This window comes from Dermacentor variabilis, chromosome 4, assembly GCF_050947875.1.
Source record: "Dermacentor variabilis isolate Ectoservices chromosome 4, ASM5094787v1, whole genome shotgun sequence".
Lineage (NCBI taxonomy): Eukaryota > Metazoa > Arthropoda > Arachnida > Ixodida > Ixodidae > Dermacentor > Dermacentor variabilis.
Window position 1 is genome coordinate 42,793,325 of NC_134571.1, and position 24,799 is coordinate 42,818,123.

Here is a 24,799-nt window from a genome sequence, read left to right on the forward strand (position 1 = left end):
CTCCTGAAGCCGCGGCTGAAATTTGCAAGCGTCGCAATGAGCGGGTTATATACACTACCTTTTTTCTTCGTGGACAATGTCGGAATTTGTGGAATTTTTTTCCCCCTTTTGTTACCTTGACTGCCTAAACATTTCTTACGTCGACTATAACCAACTTGCCCAACAGCCAGTTGTCGAAAGTAAAAAAAAAAAAAGAGAGAAATACTCCCGTCTCCAACCAAATGGAACACTGCAGAAAGCTACGCGACAATCCTCGCCGTTGTTGACTGATACAACTCAAATCCAGGCACGTAGAAGCGAAACGCATTGATATCTCTTATCATCGCTGAAAAAAAATGAAGTGCACATTAGTGTCACCTGGAGCATCAGCCCACTTTACCACAGAATTTGACGACGTATATTTCTCGAGCCTGATGCTTAATTGGCAGCGGATTTATTCCGAGTGGATATGTTTCTATGATTGGACAAGTCACCTATACAGTGAGTAATATGTACGCTAGTAAATAAAACTTTATTAATCATCTAACACCACGCTGTGGCTTGTCGTGCAATTGCAAACGTCCACAAGTAATCACCGCATCCGCATTGCGGTCATTATTAGCGAAGGCAATAACGTCGTTATTCATGGCAACGTATTATTGGCGGCTGCGTACAGAAGATTGAGATAATTCCGTGTTACTACGTACAAAGTTCTGGCTGAACCCTTCTCACGATGCGTTCACGCAACGCGGCGACACGCCGTATTGCCCCCGCCAAGACGCGTCATGCGTGAGCCGCGTGCTGCAGCTGGGCTCCTTTCGCGCTTCCTTCTGGACCCGCTGCGCCGTCTAGCGGCGTGCGCGCGATCCCCTTCCTTTCGCGCACGGCATCCGAAATTGCACCGGGGGTGCGCCGGTGCGTGCTATCTCTCGCTCAGCGCTGGCATTCGTGGCGCGTTCGTGCTAATCTCTGGAAAAGTAGGATGTGTGATAGACATGCAGGAACTAGGAAGGAACAGCCCCAACTAAGACGATCACGAGAGGGCGAAAGACAGGACAAGCGCCATCCTGTGGCGTCTGTACATAAATCTTATAGCTTTTGGTGAGCTACTGTATTTTTTCCAAGCAGTAAATTAAGGGGGAAAGAAAGCATCCGTGGCACCGCAATAAGCACTAAAGGTCGGAAGAACATTCACTTGGGCTAGATGGTGCATACTTGAACTAGGAAAACAACAGCGCCAACTAAGACAATCACGAGCGGGAGACCGACACAGCTAGGATGGCGCTTGTCATGTGTTGGCGCTGTTCTTTTCCTAGTTCAAGCACTAAAGCGTCGGGCTGTTGTGCTTGAGGAACCCGTGTGACACGGGTTCAATTCCGCCGTGCAGCGAGGAAATGTCAAACTTATTTCTTTATTGAAAAGTGATGTATAGAGGTGGTAGATAGATATACATAAAGTCGTCGAAACGTGGTGAGAATGCCAATCACAATTATAATCGCTTATTTTAATTATTTATACTATAGTACATGTTTCAATCACGGGAGTGAAGCTGCGCGTAGGGCTCATTTAATGCTTATTGACCTCCCACAGGAGTTTCGGTACTAGCACCAGCTTCGAGATATCCATCCCAACGTTTGTAGACAAACGCATGTCGCCGTTGCTCGTATCGTTTTTCCATAAAACCGTCCTTGCGTGCTGTGGGACGAACTGCGCGAACCATCGATGTACTTCGAGAGAGATTTTGGGTGTGGCTATGGTGTTAGCTAGGCTGCTGAGCAGGAAGTCGCGCGATCGAATCCCGGCCACGGCGGCCGCATTTCGATGGGGGCGAAATGCGAAAACACCCGTGTACTTAGATTTAGGTGCACGTTAAAGAACCCCAGGTGGTCAAAATTTCCGGAGTCTTCCACTATGGCGTGCCTCATAATCAGAAAGTGGTTTTGGCACGTAAAACCACATAATTTCATTCATACAGAGATTTTGGGGATGGTTATTTGGGAGACTGTCGTGGTGCGATAGCCAACAGTGCTTCCTGAATGCTGGCCGCATTTTACTGGGGTTAATAATTGCTCTATGACGAACTCCACTAAAAGCCGGATCGCTAAAATAGTGGCTAAACCAAACTCTTTAACCTATAAGTGTTGAGACGCACGTTTAATCTTTGTTCATAATAGGCGCGTGCCCTGCGTGCAAGCGGTGGCAACGGGAAGACGAACAATGCGCTTGCGAGCATGCGTTCGCGTGTTGCCACTGCTACATTGTACAAGTGGAGCGCACTCAGTGACGAGAAGTGATTCTAAAATGAAGATGGGCTGCGACGAGCCCAAACGATTTATTACAGCGAAGCTGTTAAGGACTACTTTCCCCAGGATTGTGTCCGTGTGTAGACACAAAACTCCCCATACGTGGGCTGATTCCGAAGATAGTGAAATGCCGGGCCGACCCGCGGCGGAGGTGCAGTTCGCCATTAACTATTTCCGCACGGCGCCCATTGGGCATCGTTAGCCAGCTAACGACGGTATATAACGTCGCTTTCGAGACCTTCCGAGTCCCCCACGGACACACTGCACTGTAGGCCGTGAACACGGGCCGTGAAGGACGATAACAAAATTTTTACTTGCTAAGCAGTTCGCTTTTTCCCCGCCAGGCGTTAATTTCTGAACGATTCCAAAGTATTGCGATCATCAAAGTAGAAATCAAAAATGGCCCCCTCCAGAACCAGCGCGCACGCTTCGAAAGATCGCAGATCTCGCGATTGTGCTGCGCCTGCGGCTGATTTTATCGATGGATCGAGCAGCAGCGAATCTGAGGATGTCACCCTTTCGTCGGACTTTCACTCGGAGAGCGACGACGACTTAAGCCAGCCTGGAATATCGGTGGCCACGTGCCTTTACAAACTTTGTTCAACTTTATCCTATAATCTTGATGTATGTATGTAAAATCTAGTGTATGTAAAAAAAAGCCCTATTATTGTCTGTACGCGCGGGACATCATGCTTATTTTAATTAGTAAGGGAATGTTTACTGTAATCTATAACACCGATAACCTTAATTTGTGTAGTTGTAATACTCTGTTATCGCTATCAATGCTTCGCCTTTCGAGTGAAACTGAGACATGTTTATATTCACGACCGAACTTCCTCCATGAGGTTCAACAGACCAGCCGATGCCAACGCGCGCTGTGCTCGCGCTGTGATTTAGCGGCGTAACGCTGAGTGAGCAAGCAACATTCACACAGCACGAAATTTACTGCTAACATGGCGGCGCTCCTAGTGCGAAGTGTTGCTCGCGTAGCTGTGTGTTCCGTTTTCATGTTCTCGTTTCGTTGAAACACAATTTCCTGCATTCATCGTGCAAACATCGAAGCTGAGACGAAGAGGGGTAGAAGTAGTTTTAATTGAACCGTTCATTACTCCGCGCATACATGTAGGCTGTGCAGGTCGGGAAAACTTCGGCTTGCTGTTGGCAGCGTCTGCGGCCAACGCGACCGACGCTTTGCAGCTAGCGATCGCAGCTTTAGGCTGGCGTCCTTACTCGCCCTCGCTGTTTTCATTGGTGCGAAAGCCTTCGCACAACACTCGCAGTTCCTGCAAGAATGTCCTCAATACAGACGTGCCGTGACACTTCGGACGCAGTGGAAATGTGCGCCCCTTTGGGACTGTACTTGAAAGCGATCGCCCGCTTAAACGTCAGCATACAGCTGCCTCAAATGAAGACGCCGGGGAGAAGCATCTCAAGCTGGGAAGTGATGGAAAAGCTACGACAAGCCATTAAACCCGACGAATTCACGACGCTTAAGATCAGCAAAACGACTCTCGAGTTTATACGTTTCGAAGGCGAAGTGGAGAACCGCAGCGCTCTTAAAGCCGTCGTCGCTCGGCTCGACAACAGTACGTTCAAGTTGAGCGGCTTCCCCGATAACCTGCGGGTGCGTGCGGCCGAAGCTAAGGTTCCGTTCCCGACGCGGCACGATTGGGATTCGTACTTCCGCGACGCCAAAGGTATGGACGAGATGAAGCCAGGCGAACGACCGGACACAATTTACGTGCAGGTGAGATGCGAAAGCGTGGAACGGGGGAAAAAATTATAATAATTATAAATTGTTGAATTGTGTGTTTGTGAAGTCTGGACGCGGTGGATTGCAGTGCACCTACTGTCCTTGTTACCCAGTTCATCTTTGTTGTGGGTCGTCATGAGTGTAAAGCCGAAGAATGGAACGCACCTGACACTTGCGTGACACACGGGCTCCACAGACGTCAGAATATTTTTTTTCAACGACCGAATATGAGCAACAAGAACTAAAGCACCGATTGTCGTCGCCTGACGAGATTTTTTCATTTCAGAAGGTTTAACATAGATCAAGTGTGGAAAAAAAATTGTTGCCCGTGGACGAGGTCACGGGCTGGATATAGTTAGAACAGTAAGGCTTTGACTGAAACTGTTTTGATTTACGCAGTAGACTGTAATAATATTGTGCTGGGCGATTCAGTACAGTGGTTATAAGTAGGGGGAAAAGAAATAATCCAACGCATGAAGCAATGCAGAAATTTTTACAGAAGCATCGCCTCTTTTTTCTGCTTACCAATTATAAGTGATTCCAGGCTCCACAACTATCACCATGCACATCTTTCAGATTGGCATTTTGGCACAACCATTGAAAAAATGCTGCCGACGCAACATGCTACCACTATGAAAATCTAATGAATGATTGGAGATAGAAGTCGCAACATGCAGAGCTCATTATTTCAGCTGGCATGTGGCCAACCACATTGCAGTTTTAAACCGAAGACAAAGCAATTGCCTAAATGTCCATGTAGGCAGTCGTGTACAAACAAGGGCCTATTAATTATTACAGGAGTACTGCCGCCCTCTCACATGATGCCTTAGCCAGGAGTGGGTCGTAGAAAAAATAGACAAAAAGAGAAAAAACAGATATGGTAATGCAACAGTAAAACTTGCACAAGGCAAGTCTACAAATGCAGCTGTTACAAAAAAATCATCACTGCATACAGTGCATCAAACTTAACATTTTGCATCTTTAGAACAATTGTAACTAAAACGCTAGTACTTATACATTTTATAAGTCTTTTGCGTATACATAAATAATAAAAAAAGGAACATCAGAATATGAACAATAACAAACATTTCTTAGTGGAGCAATATCAATAACCTTTCAAAATACAAAGCCTTGTAAATATGCAATAATGCAATGGACACCAATGAAATCTTCCAGGCTTACATGAAAGCCCAAGAAAGTGAAACATAAAATGGAGTGTAGGACGCATGTGCTATGTGATAAATCATGGAAGGAAAAAAGAATTTAAAAAAGAGGGAAATCAAGTTTATTTTTGTTGTTGCAGTTCTGCCATGAATGGTTGAACATTTGTGCAGTTTACCAGGTCTGCAGACAGAGCATTCCAATCACTGACGGTGCACGGAAAAAATGAATTTTTGAAAGCTTGTGTTTTGCAGGAATACTCCCCCAATTTTTCTGGATGCTCAGATGGTGTTAGTCAGCGATGAAATGATTCTACGTACACGTTCTTATTTATGTGCAGCTTATCATGGTACAGTAAGAACATCAATTTCAATCGATCGTGCTGTCATCTTCTCTGCGATGTATCCTAGCCAGCATTCTTTAGAAGTATATTGGGTGATGTAAAGGAACTGTAGTGATTATAAACAAATCATGTTGCTTTTCTTTGAATCATTTCAAGTGTCTTAATATTTACTTGGCTGTGGGGATCCCGTAACACCGATAAGTATTTGAGGATTGGACGCATAAAAGTTTTATATGCAATTAACTTCAATTTTCGGGTGGATCTACGCAAGGACCTTCTTAAGAATCCCAGTTTCTGCATAGCTCTCTTTTCAATGTAGGCAGCATGATCATTCCACTTAAAATCTGCCCAGAGTACAACACCTAATTATTTATAGGTATTAATGAATGATAGTTTATGGCCATTGATTGAGTATTCATACCGTAAAAGGAGTCATGTATGTGTTATACTCATAGCCACCGCTTTCGTTAAGCTTCATTTGCCTGGTTGCACACCAAGGATATATTTTCGTTAATGCTGTGTTTAAAAGAGGCTAGTCGCACAAACTACATACTTCTAGGTAAGGAATGAAGTCATCTACAAATAACCTTGTAGTAACTGGAATGTCATGGGTGATGTCACCAATAAAAATTAAGAAGAGTGGCCAAAGCACTGAAGTTTGAGGAATTCTGGACTTCAGCGGTTGTGGATAGGAGCATACATTATCGATAGTAACTATCTGATTTCGGTAAGAAAGGTAGGCCTCAACCCATGAAATTAAAGTATAATTTTTCAGTATAGCTTTAAGTTTTACAGGAAGTTTCGGATGCGATACGCCATCACATGCTTTTTCAAAGTCTAGAAATATTGTGTCAATTTGGCCTTGCTTATCTAGAGCAGCTGCAATATCATGAACAGTTTCCAGAAGTTGTGTAACATTAGAGAATTATTTACGGAACCCATGCTACCGGTCGTTGATTAAATTATGTTCCTTGAGAAAATTTAGAAAGTGCTTGAATATGTGTTCTAGTATTTTTGCGCTTGAGCACAATAGGAAAATGGGTCTCTATGAAGAAATGAGGGAAGAGTTAGATGTTTTTGTTATAGAAATAATTTTTGCAAACTTCCAATCATTTGGAAGCTCGCCCTGTGACAATGATTTCTTAAAAGTAATGCACAAGAACTTCGAGCACCATTCAGCATACCTCAGTAGAAATGTGTTTGGTATGCCATCAATAACAGACCACTATTTTGGATCAATATTGGTAGTTGGTAAAAAATGTCTTTTCTGTGACCAGTTACCTCAATTCGAGATACTGCCTTTGCTTTGTGTTGTATTTTTTTGCAAATGTAGAAAATAGAAGCTTTTTGTATTCTTAAGTTAACCCAAAAATTAGCGAAAAATTTTATGTTTTCTAATGGCAGTAAAAAATGAGGTCAGCTGAGGTAGAGGTGGCAAGACAGGCATTGGTGATTGATAAGGCAAAGTAAAAAAAATTGTCGAAAACACAGTGGCGTTATTGTAGAAAGGTTGCATGAAAAAAATGCAGCAGCCATCATTGTTGGCCTCTTTTGAAGGCTACTGCGGGACTCCAGTGTACTCCCACAGATTTCAGGACACGCCTGTTTTGCATCAAGCAAACCAAACCTTTTGTCTGCTAATTTCCTAATCTCATCAATGCACAGTTCAAATTTAGGCTTGTGACACCAATCAGAATGCTCATCACTGCATCTCATCTGCAACTCAAATGCTTTTCTTTCCACGCAAACAACTTGTCACAAATGTGCTGCTACATGTACCATTCACAAACAACTTAATTTGATCACAGGTTTCACAACCTGTCCTTAGGCCTCAAGCAACTGTCAGAGTCGGTTTGTTTGACCTAGGTGATCCCCTGAAGGTTCTGCTGACCTACGTCTTTTAAAAGTGTCCAAAGCATTTATAAAGAATCTCTGTCTCCCATTAAAGGCCGAGTGCAGTAATGTTTTGGACAGCATAAATGCCTAGTTTCAAATGGGGCAGATAGGAGCCACCGTGCATAATTTTACATTTGAAATAAGAGTGAATGCATCACGAAAAGCTGACAAAAACAGACGCTTTTGATACAGAAACTGAAAAAAAAAAAAACCATTATTACTGCTTGTAAGAAAAAACACAGATCCCGGAACGTTGAGAACCAACATAGTGTCTGGACATAACCTCCGAGATAACCTCTTAGTGAATGCAAAGAAAGAATGCTTGGGTTTTCTAATAAATATGATACAACACTGAACATCATTTATTCAAAGGTAAACATTTGGCAATGATCGTCCGGAGGTGCCTGCAGGGTGCTGAATATCTTGAAGGCAATGTGCTAGAATCTGTGTCATGTTTGCTAACTACCAGGTGACAGTGTCATATGCTAAGGTGCAGCATAGAGGCTGTTAATAAAAATTATGGAATTACCAGCTCTGAAGCTTTGCTGAGGTTGCCTTCAATAGTATTTACTGCTGATTTATAACCAATTTAGCCAAAATGAAATTCATTGCAATTTGTCTTTAGATGCCACAGTGCTGCCAGCAACAAGTCGGCTGTCATGTAAACACCAATGACATGAACCTGACAAAAGCAGCTCAAGTTGATTTGGGTTAGATGAGATTTGCTTGTTGCGCTCATGTAAACGTTAGCTGATTGGCACAGCTGCACAGGGTTGGATGAGTGAACCTCACCTGCTTGAAAGGTGCACGTAAATTATAAAGATGGGATGGGCTGGTAATTCGCCAACCAACAAATAAGAACTGGACTCTCCATCCACATGCACATTTATCTTGTACAAGTTACTGCTGCCGTTTGGCCCCCTGAGAACAAGTTCATGTAAGTGCTGCCATGTTCAAGTGTCTCAACTCAATTTCCGAATTGACTCACTTGTGTTGGATTGCTGATGAAGGCCATGTCTCCCATACCAAACTTGAGCTTGCATCCTCTGCAATAAATTATTCTCATCAGTGACACCATGGTCCCTGCAGACCTGCATGGAGCCTCTGAAAGCTGTTGGGATGCTTGCACGCTGTGGTTATAGAAGCACCGCTGTACAGTTCTTGTTGCAAGTGTCTTATTACTGAACAAAAGAAGTTACTTGCCTTTATTTTTGCGCAGGTGTACTAGGCAAACAAAAGAAATGGAATTCTAATAGCTTAACTACAGGCCACAGTGAAGCAAGGGGGGACCATGCTGAAAGTAGGGCTCAGTGTGGGTAAAAAGAAAACTTGTCGAGAAATTTAATTCTCTATGCAGCCTCAGCAAGGTAAGTATGGAAAGCTAGCCAGTGCATCAAGCGAGCTGTGTTAAACTTTGTTCTGTAGTTGGCTCATCACCAGAAATAATAATCTTTATTGTTTTCATTTATCACAAGAATCACTTAATTAGGGTGGTAAAAAAAGGAATGAAGGCATACACTTCAAGAAAGATAGCATAAAAAATTTCTTTGCACGTTTGTGATTGTCACAAGAGGTAGTTGTGGCCTACCTGACAATCCCTCATTTGTGGTCTTTAGTTGCTGAGGTGCCATTGGCAGCAACTTGTTGCCATCTGCCCTACTAATTCATTTTGCATGCTTGTTTCGTAATTCTACCCTTTGTGTGACACATACATGCTTATACAGGCAAGTATGACATTTGTTTTATGATACTTAAACTCCATGAGCACATTTTCACTATACTAACAGTGATTGCTAGGTGCCAGAATAAGTAGCACAAACGCTAGCCACATTGTGTGTTGCTAAGTCCAGATGTCACACATTACGTCACACATTACCATAAAGAGCAAAATCATTACAACCGTTCACTGAAAAGAGTGTTCCTTTCTTAGTGAACGCAAAGAAAGAATGCTTGGGTTTTCTAATAAATATGATACAACACTGGACATCATTTATTCAAAGGTAAACATTTGGCAATGATCGTCCGGGTTGGGACAGCTATAACTCAATTGAAGCGAATAAAACTCTAACCAAGATATTTATTTAACAACCCAATATTTTGGAGCCGGTCTGGCCTCTTTTCTCAGGGGTGAGATTTCGAGCGGCGCAGTGGCACTTGTAAGAGCTTGTGAAGTGTTTTGACAAAACTCTTAAAAGCACTGTTGCACCTCTCACAAATGTCACTTTGAAGGAGGAGTCAGACCATCTCCAAAATGTCAGGTTGCTAAAAAAACATGTGGGTTGAAGTTCCATTAGTTTATTATGTTCACTGCGGCAGCACTTTTTGAAGTCTTGATTTCTGTGCATGATGACTCACCTGTGAGTGACCAGGGAGTTGCGCTTTTTTGAGACTTCTTCAAAGTGGAGAGAGATGGCACTGTGATGTGCAGATTAGAAGCAGCAAGAATTTTTCCTCTCTGTTGATCTATAGCAAAGATGTTGCTTGCAAACTATGGGAAAACCCTGAACAGCCATGCAGTGAAAATGACTGTTGTGATACACCCATGACTCGTGTCGCAGTGAATGTGTGAATTCTGAACATTATTTTTTGTGGTTGTTCTTTAATGCATGCCGGTGCTCTTAATCATGCATTTTGGCACAGCACACAGTGGTGGCCAACAGTGCAAATAATCACTTTTGGCAACTACTGCAGACTGCCACAGACGCTAAGTGTCTCACTCCAGATGGTCACTTGAACTATTCTATAACAGAATAGAAGCCTACTGTAGCGTGCAGCCTTAATTTATGGACAAAACATAAAGAAGGCAATAGGAAGCATGACTGTGTCATGTTGCCTCCTTTATATCCTGTCCTTAAATTAAGGCAGTACACCGGGATAATCATGAACCAACTAGTTCAGATTAAACCATTGCTGAAGACGAGTCGTCTGCTGTGTTCCCAGGTGGTCTCCCACCAAAGACCAACTGAGCCTAACACCACTTAGCTTTAGTGATATGACAAGAACTAGCATATTTGGTGGTGGTGTGCTCGGTGAAATCACGCAAAGAACAAATTTCACCGACGATTACGATACTCCATAGTTCGAATTTTGAGTGCAGCTGTTTTGGTCTTTTGAATTCGCAATGTATTATGGCAAAGAATTCGATTCTGAAGGACAAGCTGCACTCGGCAGTGATGCTGAGCCTCCGCTCGGGCAGCTCGTTTAGCAGCAGCGGCAGGCGAAGCATTTCCACTGGTTGTGTCGCTCATTGTTCAGACAGAATGCATGAACACGGGAACGCGTGGCTTGCCCAGAGCGCATTCTCTACGGCGGCGGCGCCACAGGCAAAGTAGTGCAAGCACAGTGGGTCCAAAGCCCGCGCCAATGCTTTGTTTCCGTGCTTGCCGCATGCCTGGTCATGCCAGCACTCCGCTTTCCTCCTCATCCTTTTTGCCATACCCTCCTCCGCTTTCCTCATCCTGGTTGTGCTGCACCCTCCCCTCCACTTTATTTCTTGCCTCTTTCATTGCCCCACTGCACTCCTCGCTTTCATCTTTCACTGTGCCTGTTCGATGGGTTACGCTGACACTGAGGCCAACGTCGACGCTCGCCACAGGAATGCATGCCTAGGAGCTGCACTCTAAAAGAATGGTGAAGGCACTGATGTGCTATGCAGACTTAGCCACACCCCAAACATTTGAGCGAAAGATCCTCTTTGTAACTTGGCTTATCGGTGAGTGCTTTGCTTTCTTGATGAACCCTATTTGTTACAAATCCTGAATAATTATTATTAAAAGGTCATTATGCCTGGGTTAGCTTGCGACATTCCTGGAAGAAGACTAGCCTGGTGGCATGCATCTCAATGGAGGGCAGCCGACTGCACAACATGCGTTTGGCATCCATCTTGTGTATACGTACGAGGGTCGGTCAAATGATGACTGCAAATATTTTTTCACTTCTTGCCACCCAGGGCTTCTTTCAGTGGTCCGAAAATATGGAAGTTGCTCGTGATAAGGTCTGGTGAGTATGGTGGATGTGGAAGACACTCAAACTTAAGTCTGTTATTGTTGCCACTGTTGCACTGGCCATATAGAGCCATGAATTTCATGTTGTAACAGAACACCTGCAGACAGCAATCCATGACATTTCGATTTGATTGCAGGCCGATTCTTTTGGATTGCAGGATGATATTTTAGGAGGTCAGAGTGTCTGAGTCTCACTAGTAACAGTGGTCCCTCGCGAAATGTCCTCAATGTGTAATCATGTAATAATGCAATCAGTGACGTGTCAGCGATGCACTAGTGATACTGGTCCCTTGTGATGTGTATTGCTCCAAGGTGACGCCCTTTTCGTATCAAAAGAGTGTCAGGTGTAACCTTCCCTGGTAATGGCAGTGTTCAGAACTTCTTTGGTTTGGGTGATGAGGAATAATGCCATTCCTTACTCGCTCTCTTCATTTCTGGTTGGTGGTAGCAAACCCAAGTTTCATCCCATGTGACAGTTCTTACAAGGAAGGCATCCCCTTCTTGTTCAACTAGCTGCAGAAGTTGTTCAATTGCATCAACACATCGCTGTTTCAATTCAGGAGTCAGCTGACAGGGCACCCATCTTGCAGACACGTTGTGAAATCCGAGCACATCATGCACTGTGTGGTATGGTTCTGAACCATGACTGATGTTTACACTTGCTGCATTGTCATCTCATGTCACCCAGCAGTTTTCTATCACAATGGTTTTAATGACTGCAATGTTTTATGGAGTCACAAAGGGGTGTGCTTGACCCAAATAGGCAGCACCAGCCATGGAAGCCACACTGTTTTCGAATTTGTCTCTCCATTTATTGAGTTGCTGCTGCGACATACATGCATCACCATACTGGACTTTCATTCTGCGATGAATTTCGATCGGTTTCACACCTTCACTATGCAAAAGCCAAATAACATAATGCTTTTCCTCCCTGGTGCAAGTTGCTAGTGGGGCAGCCATTTTTACACCGTTCCTGTGCCGGTGTTCCACACCTGCACGATGCTGCCACCTAGTGAACATCCAGCACATTGTTAAGAACATGTCTTCCAACATACATGCTACTTGTGCTATCGATAACTTTTTTGTTACACATTTGCTGTTTTCATTTGATTGACCCCCATATATAGCTTTTAAATGCTAGGTTTTTTATTAGTCCTATGTAACTTTTTTACTTATCTTTATTTGATGTATCATATTTTAATGTGTTAGCATTAGAGCACTCCTGTGAACGAAAATCTGCCTGTCAAGTTTTATACAGTAAAAGAGGGGAGTGGAAGGGAAAGTAGAGGAGGCCGACACATGTGGAAAAGGAGGAGGCACCTGATGTCACAAGAGAGGAAGTGTGCCGCGGGGAGGGGAGCATAGGTGCAACATGGCTGGAGGGGAGAGGAGGAAGCCTACGCCATACATCATCTGCTCCAGACCCAGGGTAGCGCCATGCCACATGGGCTGGAGCCAATAAAAGAGAAGAGGCAGTGGCGGCGCAGCACACTGGAATGCAGTAGAATGCAGTGCTACACAGTTGATGCTCAGCCGTCAGCAGATGCACTTTGTGTTCCAATAGTTGCGTTAGTGGGAGCGTTTCTGTGCTGTATAGCTAAAGGTAACGATGGATGCCATGCCTTCTAGGAATGGTATGAGTAGTCCTGTACAAGAGCATCGATGGAAAAATACCGAAGCTATGCAATAAAGAGTCTAGCACGTCTCATCATTACATGCAAAAAGGGCAAAATGGGTGGGAAATAATCCTCACGCATTACTGTCGCATGAATCCCTTTAATTTCCCTCCTTAATTTCCGTGTTCCTCACCAGTGGAGTTCGGCATTGTTTGTGCGGACGGCTGCATGCAAGGGTCGCGCGGGGCGGTCAAAAGAGACGCGTGGTTCGACACCAAGACGGCGGCGATTTATAGCCATCGGGGGTGGGGGACCCGCGGTCAACGAAGAGCGCGTAGGCGGGGTGACTGTGTGTCGGGCTTCCGCCAGTCGGTTCGCGGAAGCAGTGCCCTGGCCTTGAAGTCAACCCCTCGTCGCTGAACCGCACTATGCCGAGACATTCGCAAACTGTCCAGATGCCCCAACAGAGTGTGGAAGTGCTTTCTTCGGGGAAGTGTGTCTGTTGCGAGGTTGTGAGACAAAAGGGGACTCGTTGCACTGCAGAGGATTTGTGGCAACGGCCTGGACGTATTGGAACTCCCGATAGTGTCACCTTGGAGCCCCGTTGTGTGCACACTGTGCACACCGCAGTGTGATTGGACGAACGATGGGGCGAGGGGGTTGCTGGGGATGCTTTTAGGTGCGTGCGGGGCCGTTGGAGAGGATTCGGTGGAGATTCGGCTAAGAAAGAAGACCAAAATTCTGACATGTTACTCGTAGTGATGTCCGTGTAAATACTTTTCTTTCTATCGCTTGCCTATTTTATGTTATTAACAGTTAACCCCATTCCAATCAGCGTCACTGGCTTGCCCACTGTAATGTGACTTCGTGACATCCATAATATCTTCCAAGTTTTCCTCACTGACATCGAGGCGAACATCAACTCTCACCATTTAGTATTGTCCTTCTTTCTTTCTTTCCTTTTTTCCTAATCACTTTTTATTTTCTTGGGCCGTGAGACAACTTGGGTGTCCTCCTATAGGTGCGGCACGAGTCCTATCCTCCTGTGTTGCTTCTCTCTAGCCAGAAAAACAAATGCAACAACAGCGTTGAACTAGAATTGATTTCACTTGTGGTTCATTGCAAGCAGATTCAACTGCACATGCTTCTATGCAGGGTTTGCCATGCAAGTGGTTTGCTGACAAACGGCGCGATGCTGACCGGCCGAACGAACAACTAGTCTGTCAGGCGTTTGGCGGGCCGGGTTTGGTGCGGCGGCTGGACATTCCCTTGCTTGACCCATACCAAAAGGATGCAGAGGCCTCCGTTGGGCGCATCTCTACCTTCTCCTTCAGCCAGGAGCTGACCTTTGATGTGTATGTCCAGTACATGGAGTACATGGGCTTTGTCAAAGCCATGGACTCTCTGCGTGGCATGAAGCTCATGCTCAAGACGCCTGAAGGACGTGCCTTCACAGCAAACATCAAAGTGCGTACTGTGCTGCATGGGCTGACAGTACCACAGGACAGTGGCTGGATTTTGGTTGTTCTTGGTGCACGAAGTAATTAACATTACAGCCTTAAGAGCGAGACACTTGCGTGCATGTGGAAAAAAAATAACTTAAATATTATTGCCTTTTGGCATCCCACTTTATTGAGTGTATGAATTGAAAGGAAAAAGACACTAGCACTTGTGTTGAAAAAATACTTGGACTTTACTGTGTGAATGGGCGCATTTTAGCGAGTTGTTGCTGCCACGCCAAGATATTCTAACCAATAACTAAACAATTTCACATTCTTTAGACATCCCATTTTAGTGAGTTAACAAACTGAAGCCATTGCTCTGAAGCCACTAACCCTACAGACAGTAGGACTTAGTTAGCAATGTTCCAATGAAGATCAGCGCATATGTCACTTCGAATCAGTAAAGGTTCAGGATTTCTATATATATACCCACTGCTACTTTGTTTTGCTTTTTTTCTCTCCATCTGCACAAAAAATGAAGGCAGAACTTATTTAAGAATTAATTTGTGCACTACGCCATTGTACACTTAGTTCTTTTAAAGGGCTGCTACAGCGCACTAAATACATTGGATTAAACTTGTTTACCTTTGCTGGCTGTGAGCATAGGCGTATCTGTGGACAAGTGGAGCGCGAAGCGGTTGGCACAGTGAACTATGACACAAACAGCAGCCATGTTTGACTTTGCTGAAATTGGAGAGCATGCCTGTTTCTGTGAAGATGCTTGTGTCACATGAGAGAAGTGTGAAGACTAGTTTTCTAGTGCATGGCGCTAGTGTTGTAAAAACACAAGATTGTGTGACATTTATTCTTGGCTTTGTAGTTTATGACAGCCTATGTTGTGGCTACAGGTAATAGAAGTCTGGCCACAAGTGCAGTTAAACTACAGCCACCCCAATGCTGTCTTTCCTTAAAAAAAAAAAGAAAAGTGCGAGCAGCCTCTTGCCATGTTATAATTCAAATAAACATATTCAATTAATGCTTAGCCAAGTACTGGAACAATCTTGCTACCTACATCACTTTGATAACTCCCTATTTCAATATTTACCCTTCAATATAATCACTGATGAGTCACCCCAGATTTAGTATATGTGCCACTTCAATGCCCACTTCTCCTTTAATGCTCTGTGAAAGGCTCTCGAAGTGTGCAGTGCACCGGCTTGTGCCCTTCAACATTTTGTGATGTCAACATTTTTTATGTTAAATAATGGAGCCAATTACCATTTCTCTACACACAGCTGGAAGTTCACAATATCACCCTGATCATAATCTGTCCTTCCCTGCAACATTTTGGACTCGTGGTTCCTTGATGTCACGGCTACATGCTGGCTGTTGGTTGGGTTGGCTGCACTTCCCCGAGTGGCAGTTCGGGTTCCCATCTTTGCTGATGACAGAGAGCATTTATATGTGTCTGAAGTTTGGCTTTCATGTGCCTTCACTACAATGTGGAGCGCATATGGCTTGTAGTAAAAAAGGGGGGGGGGAAGCGAACGAAAAGAGAAAAATATGCCAGAAATGGGGTGCACTAGGGGCTTAGCAACTTAACACCCTCTCTCTCTTCACTTACCTATGCCTTGTAACATCTACAACTGCAAATCAGATTCAACTAATGAACATTACATATAACTTGCTTTTCTTTTTTCCTTTAAATTTATTGAAATTTTGGGGTGGCTTGTACATAGACATGTGTTTTTCTCTTAAAGGGACACTAAAGGCAAATACTAAGTCAAGCTAAAATGATAGATTAGTGCTCGAGAATCTCAAAGGCTTCAATATTATTGTGAACGGAGCCTTAATAATCGAGAAATTGAGGTAAATGCAAGACATAATTAGAGACTCCCCCGAGACATTCAAGCACCTGCCCGATGACGAAAGCACTCATCAATTAAATTCTGTCACTAGTACTCAACTACTCACTTCAAAAAAACATCCTTGGGTTGTATTATAAGATGAAATAAAATGCTACTTGTCCAATTTTATTTCATTTTTAGAAAAAGAACTCATTGAAATTGCCGTTGACAATGACGCGGACAGTCGAACGGTTTCGTTTGCGCTCGACTCTGTGCCACCCAAGCTTTCGTGTTTCAGTACTTCTCTGATCACGTAGTGCTGCGCTGGTTTTGCTGGCTCACGAAACTCGCACAAACTGCAAGTAGCAGAGAATTCAACTTCCATGTGATGTTGTGGGATGCCCGAATGGTCCACTCCACTTGATCAAAAAGCAGCTGCTCTGTCTTGAGTCGGTACTGCCGTCTGTTGGGCACCGTTTTACTCACCGACGGTAAGCAGCAAAGGGAGGTACCGGTGTGTGCAACGTCACCACTCCCTTGTTTTGGTGGCGGGAGATTTGAATTTTTAAAAAGGCATTCACACCCTACATATGCAATTTCCTCGTAAACTAAGTCTTTTCTTGGTACGAAACAAGCGTTGCGAGGTTTCTGGGATGGTATTTAAACAGTCCACGTCAACTTGGTATTTGCCTTTAGTGTCCCTTTAAGATCATAGAAAAATGACTGCGCTTACTGCTGCTTTGTTCTTACTGAAGTTTTGCAGAAAGATTGTGTTATATGATCCAGATCATTCAATGCAACACTTGGCGCAGTTAACTTGCCTGTTCTTTTAAGAAAAAAAAAATGCAAGGTTGGCCTTCATCAACGGAGAAGCTAGTTGCTGCCAAGGCTTCAGTGGCTTCAGCGTAAATGATTTTCACGCAGGTAGATTTTGACCGGTCGAGGCACCTGAGCGAGGAGAGCATCCAGAGACGTCAGCAGGAGCGACTCAAAATTGAGGCCCTGGAACGGGAACGTGAGGAACGGGTGCTACGTGAACGTTTGGAAGAAGAGCAAATGCGGGAGGCTGAAAGGTGATTACAGTCACTGCTGGTGTTCAAGCGCACTCAAGTCTCCTCAACTGCAATATTTCCCAGTGCAATTCGGCTTATTGCACAAATGTGTGATCCATTGCAGGCCTTCATTTATGTCCTGTATGCATTAAATGATAGTTATATGAAAATTAACAAGTACTAACAATCAATGAACGACATATACTGGATCGACATTTGGGCGAGTTGGTACTGGTTCAACATCTTGAAGGGGCAGCGCGAAAAAACGACGACAGAAGGCAGGAACACACATCAGCGCTGTCCTGTGTGTTCCTGCCTTCTGTCGTCGTTTTTTCGCGCTGCCCCTTCAAGAAATGAACGACATGTAGCTAATAATGATAAATAATCATGTTCACAAAAGACATGAGGACTACATTTTCTCTCTGTACAGAAGGAGGAACGAAGGAGAATAACAATAACAAAACAAAAATTATGTGTTATCATAAGGTATAATAGTTATTTGCAAACTACAACCCTCTGCACAGTAGGGTCTAAAATGTGTCTGACGGTAATGTTAGCCAGACCGCTGCAACAACACTTGACAATAAACAATTTGTTGCCGGTAATGTGTGTCACAACATATAGTGGCTCTGTCTGAAACTGTCATGTGCAAGTGCCTTGGTGAACACTCGTCAAATAGTGGCAAAGCCGCATGCATGCACAGTCAGTTCTGTTCATTCAACTGCTCCTTTAATTGACCATATGCATTGACCATGTTTAATTGGCCGTGAAACATAAAGATGGTAAGGTGTGCTGAGGCTGTATCAGCTAAATTTCACCACAGTGAAGCAAAACATCTGTGCTAAAGCATTTAACATGCAACTTTATAATAATCTCTGCTATGTTGATAGGAACATTAATGCATTATTTGGCACATGCGGCGGCTGTTCAAGAAGGAGTTGGACTGTTTACTATAACTTTAGTTCAATTATTATTACTTGAACGTTTGATTTCACTATGCTCAAAAGTCACAATGACTTGGAAGGCACCTATGTTTTTGTGGTAGAAAAAGGAAGTATCTTTCAAAATTTAAGTATTATACCGAGTGTTATATTTTATTATTAATAATTTTTAAAAATCATACATGGCATGTAGCATAGCACAATTCTACTTCTTGAGCTACATTATCCTTAAAGGCACACATTATTTGCAGAAAAAACATAATTATTGTTTCGGTAATTAACATTTCACTAATTAGCTTCTTAATTAATTTATTTATAACACATATTGCAATCTACAATTTCTAGCTGGCGACCTTAAAAATAATATCCACTTGGAATTATGAGGATGACACCAGTTCTGATATTTGCCTTTGCCGAAATTTGCAAGGAAATGCATTGGTGTTCCAGTAACCTTTGAGCTTCAATGTTTAAAACAGTTTTTTTTTTTAATATAAGTGGAACGGCAGTGCATTTTTACAGCAAGTTTCACTGCATTTATCTCAAAATAGGTGCTGGCTTCAAAATTCGTTCCAAGTGAATCTGCCTTGTGACATCACTGGCTTAAATTTATGCATTGCAGTTTGTGCACTAAAGTAATTAGTTAAAAGTTGATTATGCTAAATTTGTTAATTTGCCAATTAGTATATTGAGTTACAGTGTTGGGAATGTCTGCCTCTTTGGGTAATCCAGTTCAGTGAGTAGATTTCTGTTATATGCCACAGGCAATTCTTTAATATACTGCTACTGCTAAAATGAAACACCCGGTATTTCTGATGGCTCAAAATAAAACAGGTTGTCAGCAGTATAGTACATTACAAGCACTGTCAGTCTCAAACCTGTCATTCAAAAGTGTGTGTGGCAGCAAAAGACACCATTTCGAGAAGCCTGTTGTTACCATGGAGCAAGTGCATGGAAGAGCAGTTTGTTTTAAAAAGTGCACACCGAACTGCAAAAGTTTTCAGAACATTGAAGTCGTCCAAAGTTTCTTCCATATGTTTGCCCCTCGACCTGGAATTTGCAGGTGCAATAGGGCACGCAAGCACTAACATGGCAATATATTCACTGAGCTTTTATTTTCTAGTTTGGATGCAGGGATGAATTTCTTCCTTTCCTTTCTTTTCCTCCCTTACTCTGTTAGTAATGCATGTCTGTGGTCATCTGAACATATGTCTCATAATGCCGTGCATTGTGGTGCTGCAAGTCATATAAGCCAATTAAAGGTGGGAACTGGTCTGCCATTATCCACTGCTGGTCCTAGTGTTTTCTTCGCAGTGAGCGAATCCAAGGCCATAGCCTGATTAATAGCTTTTGTCCCAGAGCATACAGCTACTTCTTATTCCTGTCATGCTGACAGGACCTGTGGCTTTCTCTTCAGTGCACCGAATTAGGCACAGCATTGGGCTAGCACAGTACAATTGTTCTCTTTGGAAATTGTAGTGTCCTATTCATTTGGCAGTGGTCGATTGTGGCAATAGTTTATGTAGAGTGCCACTTAAGCCAATAGAGAAACACGAAAAGAAATAGCATTCGTGTAGGATAATTATTACGTTACTCTAGCTTAGGGCTGGGCCTCTGTGGCTTAATCAAAGTCTATATGGTCATTTCGGTTGCAGGCGGCGTCAACGTGAGGAAGAGGATCAACGAGAACGCAAGCGGGAAGAGAGGCAGCGCCGGCGTGAAGAGCGCAAGAGGCGTGAGGAGGAGGAGGAGGCAAAAAAGAGGAAGGAGGAGGAGGAAGTAAAGAGAAAAAAGGAAGAGGTGTCCAGGAAAAAGAAGGATGAAGAAGAGGCTAAGAGGAAGAAAGATGAAGAATTCAAGAAGAGAAAGGACGAAGAAGAGGCCATGAAAAGGTGGTGCATGGTTTGTGGGTGAACAAAGAGCCGTGAAAGAATACTGCTAATTCTGGTCCATTGTAGCTGTGACAGCTGCTGCATACACAAAAATACAGAGATAATTAGTCTAAGTGCACTGGTGTTCAAGAGCCGGAGAAATATTTCGGTAGTTAAGGCCTTAAAGAGACACTGCAGAGCAACAATAGGTCAATTTAATATGGTAGGTTACTGTTTCGAAGTGTAGTTGCAATTATGTGGTGAAAAAGGTATGGTTAACAGCTGGGAAAACAAGCTTGTCTCTTTTTTTGAAGTTCACATTCGTGCTGCAATGCACATGCACCATTGTGACAACACATATTTGAAAGTGTTTTCGCATGTTTGGGTAGGTTTTGTGCAGAGAAATGTCTTGCAACTTGCTTTGTTGAATCTTTAGTTCCTTTAGAATGCAATGTAATCTATGCTTTTTGTATAATAGTTCTGGGGTGCGCAGCTCTTCCCTGGTGCGCTCTTTACATACCATTCCTTCTTATCGCTAGGTATCAAGAGGAGCTGAGAAAGAAGTGGGAAGAGGAAGAGGCAAGGCGTAAGAGGGAAGAAGAGATGAGGAAGAAAGAGGAAGAAGAAAGCCTTAGGCGGAAGAAGGTTGAAGCCGAGTGCAAGCGACACAAAGGGAGCAACCGCAAGCGCAGTGGTGAACGGAAGAAGTCCAAGCGCAAGCGAAGAAAGAAAGAGGAAAACTCTTCCCCCGGTCTGGAAGAGTCCAGGAGGCGGTCGGACGAGCAGCGGCTCCCCGAGCAGAAACGACTTGCTGAACGGCAGCGCATTGTGGAGGATCAACGACTCGCCGAAAAGCAGCGCCTTGCAGAACAACAGCACATCACTGAGCAGCAACGCCTGGCTGAGCAGAAGCGACACACAGAGCAGCAACGCATTATCGAACAGCAAAGACTCGCCGAGCAGAGGTGTCTTGCTGAACAGCAACGCATCGTGGAGCAGCAGAGGCTTGTAGAGCTGCAGCAAATAGCTGAACAAGAGCGTATCACTGAACAGGAGCGAATAGCTCAACAGCAGCTAATTTCTGAACAGGAGCGAATTGCTGAGAGGGAGTGTATTGCGGAAGAGCCATGTATCACTGACCAGGAGCGCATTACGGAGCAAGAATGTATTGCAGAACAGCATCGTCAGCAAGTAGAGTCTGAAGAAAGACAGCAGGAGTGTGCTGCTGAGGCAACACGAAAGCTCCAGGCAACTCACCTGCTTCAGGAACTTTTTGATCTTGTTCGGGTGAGTACATTCAATGTGGTTCGACGTTTATTGGAGTTGAATCTTATTTGTGGCTGAAGATGTGACAGGGCATAAATAAGTGGAGAGAAAGAGAGTGTTAAATTGCTAAGCCCCAAATATAACCCATTTGTAACAAATGTAACAAATGTAACCCAATTATTTTTTCCTGCCCCCCCCCCCCCACTTGCTTGACTACAAGCCATATTCTGAACAGAATCGAAACTCTTAGCTTACACAAGGATATTGTAAGGAGATTGTATGAGTACCCTTAGAAAGGTGTCTCTTATTAGATGAAGCAATATGAGCAAGCACTAGATATGAGTTTCTTTGGGCTACCTGCTGTAAAAGGCTCTTGATGCTATGGCAAAAGCAGTTATTTGGCTGCGTTGAGATGTGCTTTTGCATTTGTTACATAGCCCGGAAACTAGAAGCTGATCTACAATGACTGCTGTTAATTGATGGTGAGTGAGGTTTGAAAGTATAAACGCTCAAGAATTGTGGCATCGTTTCCACTATCAAATTGTTTCTTCAGCAATGACAAGCTTGGTAAAAATGTTTGCATGTTCTGGTTTCTGCTGCTGAATGCCTATTGCTTTCGTTCGTCACCATAATTACTTTCTTTTGAAATGACTGACCCAGGTGGTTGGTAAAATGTTCTTTCAAAGTCACTGTTGTAGGCATGGTTTGCAGCCATTTCGTATGTTCAGAAGGAGCCAAGTGTGTACTTTGAGCGCCCAGTAAGGACTGCTGAACGCTACAAATCAATGCCTGTGTCGAATACGTCAGTGCTTTTTCCAAACTATTGCATGTAATGAGTGCGCTGTTAGTCAGCGTTGGTGATGCTCTATTGTGATTATTCTACTAGCTTTGCTGGCAGCGTACATTTACTAATATAAGATATTGGACTAGTTGGTTCTGCATAACGCAAAATATAAGAGCGTGACTTGGGACAAAGACAAAAAATAAGGAGCAGACAAAGATAAGCGCTGACTTTCAGAATCAATAAGTTTCAAACACAAACATGCATAGAGCATGACTTCGTGCTGTGTGTGTGTGTCTCTCTTTCTCTCATTGTCGTACATTGCAAGTTATTGATCATGAGCTAATGAACCCAGAGTCCTTTATTGTGACTTAAAAAAAAGAAAACCTTTGCAGATGCATGCCAGCCCGAGCAACTTATACGTCAAAGACAGCAAAGCTGTGTAAGGGTGTTCCCACACCCTTTGGAAGTCCCAGACATCTGTTTTGCTACGGCCCAAAATCTATGCAGTACTTCGTAAATGCTTCACTTTATCTGCTGCAGTTCTTTTGCTATACCTGAGCCTTTTCAAATGCTTCACTGTATCTGGGCTTAGTACTTTTGTACTCTCTGTTATATCCTACTTATGTTCCCGTATAGTGTAATGGCTCTACTGACACCGGTGTCTGGCTGCGCATTCCAATGGCATGGCTGCATTACTGGATATTTTTTGCATAGCCAGCTGCATGTTTTCACTGACCTCCTGGTCATACGGTCACTGCAGGACTCCGACATAGGCTGCATTGCTGGCTACTGTTTAACTGACATTTGATAACAACCACGCCGTCACACATGAACTGTTGTGGAACTCCCCATGACAGCTTCGCAGCACAAGTCGCACTTGTCTAGAAAATGTAATGTTGCCCTTGTCTGCGCCTCCTGTGGTGTCCATATTGCATCCATTGTGACGGTTCCTTTAGAGTAATGGAAACCATTCTTGGAAGGCCATGCTTTGCCATACTGCTGGTGCCAAAAGTGACCAATGATGTCATGGCTGCCATTTTTTGGGCACCACTTATGGCATGGTTGTAGGTTAATCAAACATCAGATATTTTTCTCACCAGTAGTGAATGGTCCGGACCATAAAGTGTGATCTTGCTGAGAAATTCTAGCAAAAGCAGAGCAATGGTAAACGCAGTAACCTTGCTTTTTTTAAACTTTATAGATAGAATGCAGGTGCATAATTACATAAACTGTGAGCTTGGGCACCGTTAGAGTGCACTTCCCTCTTGAGGAAATGGTGCTGTAATGAAGTCTATGTTTCTATCCCAATGATGATATTGTTATGGTGAGGGTTTACTTGTACTCTTCTTTTCAAGACTAATGACTGACACTTGGGGAAAGTTATTGTGGAGTAGCGATATGATACTCGACTTGAGTGATCTTTCCGCCTCATTTATTTGTTCTGCAGACACAGAAACGTAAAGAGGAGGAGGAGAAGAATGCTGAAGCTGAAGAAGAGGAGAACAAGCTTCGCGAGCACCTTCTGCGGCAAGAGCAGCTGCTGCGAGAAAAGTTGCTGCGAAACCTGGAAGCCAAAAAGCGTCAGAAGGCGCTCGAGGCCAAAGTGCAGTCTGGCAAGAATTCCACTGTCCTCATACGGGCGAGCCAAAGCTGACAGGCCGATTTGTCTCAAGACACTGGTCTGCTTTGTAAATACATGTGCACGTGTACATGAGCCGGTGGAGCTGTTGTCAAGTACTCTGTGATCTCAGCAGTCGTGTGGTCCATGGCCTTATTTTATGATGGACGGTGTGGAACAATGTTGTGGGTCGGAAGAAAGAAGAAGGCTTGACAACACAACAAACTGACGGAATCATGCAATCCATTAAAAAAAAAGTTCATACCAAGTTGCCGACACTTCACTTCTGCTGTAGTTTGCATGCTTGATTCATCTAGAATAGCAGCTTGGGCTTGTTGGTTTTCCGTCCCGGAGTTAACAGCACAAAACGTAGAAGGGAGACGAGAAGACGACGTGACAAGCGCCGTGTCGTCTTCTCATCTCGTGTCCCTTCTACGTTTTGCGCTGTTAACACCAGGTTTGATTCATCTGCCAAGGAAAGTGTGATACATGTGATACACTGCCTGGTGATGTCGCAACATGTGAGACTGGTCGAAAGCTTGCATAACTGGCAGTTATAACTCTGGGGCCTTATGAAACAAACAGCAAACTGACAAAATCACTTCACTTTGCAATGGTCCGTGTGTTCTCCTGCTTATCTACCAAGGAAATAGCTCTAGCACTCCCAGAACATGCAAGTGAAAATACAAGTTTTAGTTGAAACTGTTCTTGTATTCCGAACAGAGCCTTGCGTTTTCACCCAACACACGCGTGCACGCACACACACACACACGATTTGACATGCTAGGTGGCAGACTCTTATCTTATTCTGTCCAGTCAATGCAACTATAGTTTGCAAATTGCATGCCTAGGCATGAAAGTATCTGCTAAAAGATGTATTGCTCAAGGTGGCAAACTGCTGGCCTGTCTTCTTTCAATTTTCGCAT

The 24,799-nt window shown here is 43.7% G+C and overlaps 1 protein-coding gene across 2 annotated transcripts; it reads left to right on the plus strand.

Moving 5' to 3' along the window:
• Window positions 1–3,206: 3,206 nt before the first annotated feature.
• On the plus strand, window positions 3,207–24,141 carry LOC142579014 (uncharacterized). 2 transcript variants are annotated; one of them, XM_075688788.1, is made up of 6 exons: window positions 3,207–4,029; window positions 14,211–14,522; window positions 17,269–17,417; window positions 19,990–20,226; window positions 20,745–21,492; window positions 23,703–24,141. In XM_075688788.1, the coding sequence occupies exons 1-6, from the start codon at window positions 3,574–3,576 to the stop codon at window positions 23,907–23,909; spliced, it is 2,109 nt and encodes a 702-aa protein (XP_075544903.1). In that variant the 5' UTR covers window positions 3,207–3,573; the 3' UTR covers window positions 23,910–24,141. The 2 variants fall into 2 exon arrangements, with proteins under 2 accessions (XP_075544903.1, XP_075544904.1); XM_075688789.1 differs by lacking the exon at window positions 19,990–20,226.
• Window positions 24,142–24,799: the final 658 nt, after the last annotated feature.